Below are 9,548 nucleotides of genomic sequence, written 5' to 3' on the forward strand. Positions count from 1 at the left end.
GGAGAGGCTGTAATTTTTAACCATATTTATTCACAAAGATTTTAGTCATAATTTACATTTTCAAGTACTTTACAAACCTTGATCCTTCACCTCAGTGAGGTGAGAGAATATTGTACAGATATTGAATTTGTGGCACAGGTAAGTTAATTAATTTGTCCAAGGCAAGTCTCCAGTAAACGTTTATTCATTCACTGAATTTAAATTACTTACCTGCATGAGGCTGTTTGCTTATTAAGTAAAAACAATCATATTGTGTAGACTATAATAAAAAAAAAAAAAAAACATGTTGAGATAGCTCTAAGTTCTTTTTCTCTCTGGTTGCAGGTTGTTTGCATGGGCATTTTTCGCATCATTGGCTTGTTTTACCTAGGAAGTTTTGACAGCATAGTTCGTCGCTGCATGATACAAAGGGAAAAATCTGAAAGTACAGATAAAACTAAATAATCTTTACTCACTGAATCAGAAGAATGTTAATCTTGGACAGCTGGCTGCTAAATGGGACTGTTTCTCACCTGAAGACTTTCATTTAAAGGCTTTGATATGTGACAGATGAAATGGAAGTGAAAGAGAGAAGAAAAGTACAACCCCAGGAAATACCAAAACTATGCAAAAGTATGAATGAAGACTAGTTTTTTTCAGTGGTTTGAGTTGGAGAAACATTTGTGAATCTAGAGACTGTAAGTGTGAAGAGTAAAATTTCGAAGTGGGTTATTTGCTGGTAATTCTGGACAAATACTTAGGTTTTCTTTCTTTGATGGTGTGATCAGAGATAAGGATAAGGGTAAGTACCATCACACATTGAACCTAAGAAGTTTGAACTCTCCTTGAAGAGGGAGTTTAGGCTCCTAATAGATTTACACAACCATATTTAACTTTGAATGTTCTGATTACTTTCCCCATTGTCAGACAGACTTATCCGTGGCTTTCATCATGCACTACTATGGCTGTGGGATCTTTAGGTGGGAGAACTGTACCTATATGATCCAAAGCTTCTCAGTGTGGGAGTAGTTGGGGTATGCTTTAGTAGTTGCATACTCTTCTAAAGGGAAATGAAGAACCCATTCTCCACTGAGAAATGCTGGGAAATATTTTTTTGGCCTTCTGAAATACCTTCTAAACAAATCAAACCATTAGAACAGCAAGTAGTTAAAATTGCTGAAAGCCACAATCTAATTCTAAATTGATGTATAATCTTCTAATTTACCCCTTTTATCTGTCAGTTGAGCTGAGGAGAGAAAGGTAGCATAATATTGCCATTATGCACACTTTTAAAAACTGCAAATGATGAGCCAAACAAATAGTTTATAGAATCATTTGTAATTAAAATGTTAATTTAAAATGTTAGGCTCTTCCAGTAGCAGGAATGTAGCTTTCAGGAGGATCAAAATGGCATTCCAGGTTAATTTATTCCTGGATGTGAGTATATTTGTTAGGATGACACGGTCTGGTTTAAAAAGACACTCCACTGTTTTGGTTTTTATTAGATGCACATATGAATCAAGACTGCTTCACCCCTGTGCCAGACTGCACTGAACCCAATACTTTCTAGCAGTTTTAAGTGTCAAACACTGAAAATGCTTAGTTCATAACAATGATAGCATAAAGAGATTGTGATATATTGTTCAGTTGGACGACTACAGTAAGTGCCTGAGAGTCTTCTTTTGCAAAATCTGTATCTTTCATATTTGTTCACACTCCTACATTTTTAGATGTCAGGCTTTTCTAGTCTCAATCCATATTTTAAAGTTTAAAACTTGGCTGGTAAAATTTGTCCTTCTCACTTCCTCCACAGGAATAACTTTTAATCAAATATTGGGTGAAATTGATACTGTTACTTAGTCTTCTATATCCCTCATCTAAGGAATGGTTTAATGGGACGCTATATGCTAAAATATCTTTTCTTATCTTGCATTATTAACTGGAATAATTTCAAAATGTAACTCATGACTTATACTATTCCCCCCTCACCCCAGTGCAGTTAGTCAGTTTAACTTATTGGGTTTTTTGCACTAGCACAGTGCTGCAGGGTTGCTCTGTAAACCCTATTAGGGGAGTATTCAAACTGACAGTCTAAACAGTTTCTCATTGAGAGATTGAGTGTTTATACGAGGCTTTATAATGCTCTTCACAAAGCCTAAGTTTGGGGGCCAACCTACCAGAGTGCCTCTTTAAACATGTAAAATTTGCATGCCTCTAATTATCAGAAGAATGCATAGATTTGAGCATAGTGGGCATCCCTTACAATTCTAAACAGCTGAGTTTCACAGCCAAAGAAGCTATTTTGCATATACATTAGTTGCTCTGTGCTGTTTTTTATGGATTGTGTATTATGGAGTATTTACAATAGCATCCACAGTCATTGTTTGATTTGTTTATTGAAAGTCATCACAGCCCATTCTCTCAGGACCTGATCTATCTTACTAGTGTGTATATTATATCAAGCCTTGATATAAATCAAGAATAAGATTAAATAAAAGTGTTCAAAACAGATACCAAGTCAATGAGTTAGTATTTCTGTCAAAATGCTAAAAATAACCTCAAGTTTCTGACTTACATCAAAAGCCTGAATGCCAAGATTTCAAAAGCAACTAGAAACTCTGGGTGCCTCAATTTCTGGGTGCTGAACTTTTAAGTCTTAAGGACTGTTCTTTCAGAAAGTGCTGAGTACCCAAACTGAAAATTGGGCCCTGTTTAAAGTACCGTAAACTGAGTAGCCAGTCACTAGCTAGTTTTGAAAGTGCTGGTTGAAGACTCCAAATTAAGGCTGGTGCTTGCTCTTAAAGTTTGTGCTTAGATAAGACTACTGAATTAATTTAACATACCGTGGCCCAAATCCTGCAGAGAGATGTGCATTTGCTTAACTTTGCACGTTGTAAGTAGTCCCTTTGACTATATGGCCTAGTCTACACTTAAAACTTAGGTCGACAAACAGAGGTGTGAAAAATCCACATCCCTGAGTGTTTGTAGTTATGCCAACTTAATCCCTAAGTGTAGATAAATCTAAGAATGCTTCCATCAATCTAGCTGTCATTGTTTGGAGAGGTGGAGTAGTGAAAGAAACCCTTCCATCACTGTAGTCTGCATCTCCATTACAGCATAGGCTACAGCATACTATAACTAAGTAAGGCTTTTCAGATTGAACCCTATATCTATTTTAGTAGTGTGAACCAGGTAACTAAAGAATTTGATCTTTAAATGTCCTAGTTTTGTTGGTGCAAGCTAGTGCATTTAGTTAACTAATTGATAGACTTTCATATACATTAGGATTCTGCAGTTGTTCAGTACTTTTGTCAAAGCCACCTAATCTGGAAATAATCAGAGCTAAGGGATTCTAATAAGGCTTTAGCATAAAGCTGTAAACATTGGGAGAGAGCTAAAAACAAGAATGCTGTGTAATCTTGTGGAAAAGATGACTGATAGCCTACAGATTGTTGTCAGCTAAATTTAAGATAGTTGCATCTAATTTTTTTTTCAGTAGAGTCACAGATCTCTGAAGAATTTAAAACAAAACACTTTTTACCACTCTTTTGTCAAATTAACAATATGTAATCAATGCTATAACCAAACTCAAATGTTATGCCTTTTTTTGAATTCTTTTAAACATTCCAATTTAAGTTTTGATAGTTGAGCCAAAAGGTTTCTCTTACATTCATTTAGTTTCTAGTTACTGCTTTAATGTTAGACTTATACAGTATACTTTCTTACTAAAATTCTGGTTTATGTGCAATTTAGGTAGGTTTAATATTTACTAAGAAAGAAGTTACATGTTTGCTGTGAAACACTAGGCACTTTTAAATGGTAACAATGTATATGGCTGTTTTTAAAACCTATCCCATCTCCAGTTTATTGCTTCAAAAGCTTTTGTGCCAGAACTGTAAACTAATTTTCATGTTTTGTATTCCTCAAAATAAATGGAGGAACAGAAATGCTTATTCTGAAGTTCTAAATTTAAGTCTCTTCATATTTAAAAAAAAAAACACCTAAGGCTGTCTTACAAGTTTTTGTAGTTGTTAGATTTGCACTCAAACTTTGGAAATCGATTGTCATCTTTTCAGTGTGTGTATAAAACTTTTATTGTAACTGAACTTACAGTAACAGAGGTGTTTATTTTAGGAGCAAATTTTGAAGGAAAACTTTTTAAAGTAAAATTTGCATCGTAGCCGTGAACATTCTAAGTGCAAGAAAGCCTTCCATGTTATCAGTCTTATTATAAACTAATACTTCCTCATTCACCAAAGTTGTAAAGCATTCAATAGCCCTGATCTGACATGGAGATCCAGTTAGCAGGGGCATATGAATGCCTATTCACTGAAACTTGGCACAGATGCAGAGGATAATGCTAGCATCATGGTTTGCTGAATATTTTATGCAACTTTCTAATACTGGTGAATCCTGATAGGGAAAGTTTGCTCTCTTCCTGATTTAGAAAGCTTGAGAATTGAGGTTTGTTTGTTGTTAGGTTTTTTTTTACCTTAATATAAATTAAAGCAAATTGTAGAATGTGATATCTATGGGTTAGGATTGCCTTGGCTGATTTTCCAAGAGAAAAATTCCCTTCTACAAAAAGTAAGCCTTCTTTTACCTACTCCTGAAATAAATTCAAAATTTGAGAAGTTGCTTTTCAAAAAAAAAACCTACTCTTGTGAACTCAGAGCTTCTCACCTGCAAGTGGAGAAGACAACGTGGCTACCAGGATACCCAAAGCAAGCCTGGATTGGGAAAAGAACATGCTAACAAAAGATAAATTGCTTGGCAGAGTTTTAAAGCCATGAGGACTGATATTTTTTTTATTATTGTAAATATTTGGGAATTAAGAAGTTGGAAACTCTCCACCTTTCAAGTCTATCACGGAGACAGGAGCAGGAAAACACTGCAGTTGGAACTGATCATCAAAGTAGCAGGCCAAAGCAAAACTGGATTTACGAAAAAGAGCAATGGAAATTAAAGGTGGTTCTTTGATAATCCCATTGAGTTTGACTGGCAGAGAGCAGATGAGATTGTAAGTGACATTGTTCTATCCTCTCCCAAGGTTAGCAATGGCAAGAGACTTCATAGTGAGGCTGTACTGCTATCACCAGAAAGAGGCCACCGTGAGAAAAGCTGGAGAACCGACTAAAGTCTCTTTTTTCTAGGAAGCAATATAAATTTATAAAAATCTCTCTGCCTACACCCTCGGTACTTTGAGGTAGTTTAAATAAAAAGGGTCTTGAAAGGTTCCATGATCCTTTACTGCTGGGAATTTCATTCTAGCCTTTCAGATACTGTCTTATATTTAGGGAGAAAAATCCTGAAATTGATACCAAGCTCTAGCATAAGACTAGGACATAGGATAGCAAGAAGTAACAATGAAGCATTGGCAGCTGGTGAAACCTAACAAATAAGGACAAAAAGCTCCACAATGCCAAGACACTGAAGAATTGGGTAGAATGAGCTGAGACCACATCTTTGTATTTTGTTGGTAGGGAAATTCCCTTGTTGTTTTTAAACCTTTAAATTTCTAATTGTGAAGCTCCTTCTATGTTGCCATAATGGGTACTGATTAAAACAATGAATAGTCAGTACGTAATTATTTATTTTTATGTACATAGAAATTCTAGGAGTAGAGCTGAGGATAATATGGGCTTATAATACTGGTGTTAGGGTTAATATTGAAATATGCTAATTCCCAAAATAAATTAGTGAGGATTATATCAAATGGAAAAGACTTAATAGCATTAATGAGAGTAAGACCTGAATGAATTTAAGAGATCTGCTCTTGATAACTTGTCCATAACAGAGATGTATGCTGATGTTACAAGAAATCTGGAAGAACTGGTTAAACAAGGCATATGTTCTTCATGGCTCTCTAACCAAAAGGGAGTTTCTAATAGCTACGCATCCCCTTTGTTTTAGAGAGAACTGAAACATAAAATATCATTCTTTTTACTTAAAAGAACATGTGGGGTAAGACTAGAAGTGAGATTACACTGAGCTCATTGTATGCCAAAATCTAGGGCAAAATTTATATTTTTATGCAACTTTTTGAGATTTATTAAACCCTACACTACGATAGCGTATGAAAAAATATACATTGTAAGGAGAGTGATCACTTAAGATGAGCTATTACCAGCAGGAGAGTGGAGTGGGGGGAGAGAAAACCTTCTGAAGTGATAATCAAGGTGGGCCATTTCCAGTACGTTTCCAAATGTATATTTTTTCATGGTCTGTGTGTATATATAAAATCTCCTCACTGTACTTTCCACTTTCTGCATCCGATGAAGTGAGCTGTAGCTCACGAAAGCTTATGCTCAAATAAATTGGTTAGTCTCTTAAGTGCCACAAGTCCTCCTTTTCTTTTTGCGGATACAAACTAACACGGCTGCTACTCTGAAACCTGTCCATATGTAGGCAGTATTACACTAGCTCTGCTCACAGGCAAGATTGTGGCCAAAACTTTCAACCTTGCCTGTTTGAAGTTAGATTCTTAACTCCATATCTAGGCATTTAAATCTATGGCCTGACTTGAAGCCCTGCACATCCATGAATTCCTCTGTAGTCCTAGGCAATGCGGATACTCATCACCTTTGAAAATCAGCCTATGTATATTTAAGAGCCTAACTTTAGGCAGCCAGGTTTGAAATTGTTGGTTTGTGTGGCCCATTAAATGAACTGGAGCGTTTAATTTCTTGATGCAAGAACCCTAAGTGGTGATTAAGTATTGATCTATTTCCTTTTCAATATTCAAGTGTTTCAGGATAGCAGCAGTAGTAAGGGGAGTATTAATAAATTTGACTTCTAGATTGCCAAAACACACACGAAAAAAAAAACCGCACAAAACTTATAGCAATTACCAAAATAACTTGGTAGGTATAAAAATATAAAAAATATTTTAAAACATAAATAAAATTGATGCCACTTAATTTTGTCTCGTATCAAGAAAACTCTCCACTTCCACCATAGTTTCCCATTGTTGTTGGTACAGTGGTACTATGGGCATATGTGTACTGGTATAATCAATCCTCCATCGTTCAGTCCTTCCAGAGTGAGCAGTTGGGTAGCACTTTTGAACTCTGTTGCACAGGTCTCACAGGGAGCAGTAGTCCACCTCCTTTAATGCCCAGCCTGGTCTTCACAACCACATCAGTTCCTGTTACCTGCTACATTTTTGCTGCAAACATGGCTCCTTACTCTTGTGCTGCTTCCTAGTCTGGAGCAGTGTTTGTTTTCCTTGTACAGGTGAGGGGAGAGAAGTGTGTCCAGGCCCAACTAGGGTATTCCCTGAGATATAAGAATATAGCAACTAGAAGGAGATGGCAGAACCCTGATATCCCAGCAAGGAAGCCCAAGATGGCATGAACGGAACTGAAACACGGGCACCAAAAGGTGAGGGAGAATGATGAGTTCGAGAGTCACCTACATCTTTTATACCAAGTTCAATGTTATATGAACAATGCTGCAGGGACCCAACCACCATCTCTGTAATTACTCTGTACACAGTATATCTGAAGGGGAGGAAGGCACTCTTCTTCCCCAGTGAGGTGGATGAGGAGGAGGTGTTTGGCATAGGATGCAGCTGGATCCCTGCCTCTCATTGTGAATGTCTCATGTTAGCACATGTTATCCCTAGAGGAGAGAGACTTTGGTAGGTGGAAGTGATCATTAATGCCCCTTAAATAAACCATGTTGTAAGCCCAAACTCTTGGCAAATATACTTCTGTATGTTGGCTTTGCTGTGGGAGAGGTGGTATCTACCACTATCCTCTTTCTCCCCAATAAGTCGGAACATACTCTGTGATGCGTGCTCTCACGTCACACACAAACGTCAACCTGTCCCCTGTTGACATTAGGAGGCAAGCGTGAACCCAGATCTCGTACCCACCTTATACTAAAACCTTCCTTTCCCCCATCCTGTTGTCTGTGCAGGGAAAAAAAAAATTTAAACAGCTGCTTTTTTTTTATTGCAGAGGCCCTAACTGCATCAGTATTAGCACTAAGCAAGTGCATAGCAACTCAACTGAGGCAACACTAATAATTGGTTTAATGCAGTTGACACCATAGGGGAACACACGTATGTGCTTACATGGTTGTTTAATAGCAGTGCTTTTAAGGCACTACATGTAGCTTGGCAAGACACCATAAATCATGAATAGAAACGTGCTACACTTCAGTTTACAAATTCAAGATCACACAATAAACATTTCCTTCTACAGTCACTGTAGCATTGCAATCACTGAGCCAGAGGCGTTGTATTGACTTTGAAAAGACAGCATGTACTGTGCACGCACATAGCATGCGTGCGGGTTACAGCTGGCACAGAAAGGAGACACACTGAATGTTAAAAATCATGGTGCAGCATGGGTGGGGACAACACAGAGCCAAGCAAACACCACTAGGCACAATCACCAAAATGCACTTATGGTGCCATGGGCTACTGGCAGAACAGCCTGTTAACTTTTAAGCACAATTTTCCAGTTTGTAGGCACCCTGTCACAATTATTTCAGCAAGTAATATTTAAGCTTTGGATGGACACTGAGTCAGAGATGCATAGGCCAGACCACCATGGTAAGACACATTCCCATGACCCCCTGTCAGGACCTCTGGGGCCATCACTTTCAGGCTGTTTGAATTGAGCAGAGAGCCTGTCCACCTCACACATCCATCCTAAAAACAGGGGCTCATTCTTGGTCTCACAGATACTACATTGCAAGGAAGGTTTTCCTCACTGAGGTTGTGATCTTACAGAACACTCCACCTGCCCTCCAGTCTCCCAATGGCCCACTCCATGGTCATTCTGCAATTGCTCCAGGCGCTACTTAAGCAGCACAGAAGCATGGAAAGGTCTACCAGTGTGTGAGCCAGGAAAATAAAGGCTAGGCAGTGTTACCAAGAACCACAATGGGGTTTCTATGCATGTCAACTAAAAGGAGGGGGAGCGTGCTTTCAGCTTGGGAAGTAATGCAGCCTTTCTAAAAACGCATGTAGTGTGGACTTTTCCAGAGCAGACAGTATTGGTCAGGTATGGAACCATAGTGATATACAAAAAGGCCAACATAACCATCAGGAAGTACCCCAGAGTCTGGGGATGGAGGAGTACACAGAATGGGGACATTCTGTATTACTATAGTGCATAGAAACCCAATAGATCAGGAGCCCATTGTGCTATTGCCACAGCACAGTTTGGGAAGTCCAGCTCACTGAATCCATTGATTGTCATGCTCTTCTTTACCAGATATGGACCAGTCACAGCACTGGCTTATACATACCAGCTGTGTTCATCATCTGATGCTCTGCCAACTATGGCTGAGGTTCATTTAAATAAGGTATTTTACACACAGTGCCACATCATGGCTGAACAGTGTAATACAGAGTAACGTTCCATTACAACTATTTCCTGCACATTGCCTAGCCTGATTAATCTGAGCAGCAGGACACGCTACTGCTTTGCATACCTTGCTGATGACTGACCCGACTTGATTTTTCCAACATTATATTGATTTCCTACCATTCAATAACAGTCTGAGTTGCATGCTTCCATATGCAATTGCCACGGCTTCTGCACTGCAAGGAA

General features: G+C 38.2%; 1 protein-coding gene across 1 annotated transcript in view; it reads left to right on the forward strand.

Annotated features, from left to right (window-relative positions):
* Positions 1–6,312, forward strand: part of KDSR (3-ketodihydrosphingosine reductase) — a 47,055-nt gene extending 40,743 nt beyond the window's left edge. The window contains exon 10 of the mRNA XM_084619730.1: positions 325–6,312. Coding sequence (XP_084475856.1) covers positions 325–444 — 120 coding nt within the window. The 3' untranslated portion in view covers positions 445–6,312. The remainder of the gene's footprint in view (positions 1–324) is intronic.
* Positions 6,313–9,548: the final 3,236 nt, after the last annotated feature.

Source organism: Lepidochelys olivacea, assembly GCF_965140295.1.
Source record: "Lepidochelys olivacea isolate rLepOli2 genome assembly, chromosome: 2".
Taxonomy (NCBI): domain Eukaryota; kingdom Metazoa; phylum Chordata; order Testudines; family Cheloniidae; genus Lepidochelys; species Lepidochelys olivacea.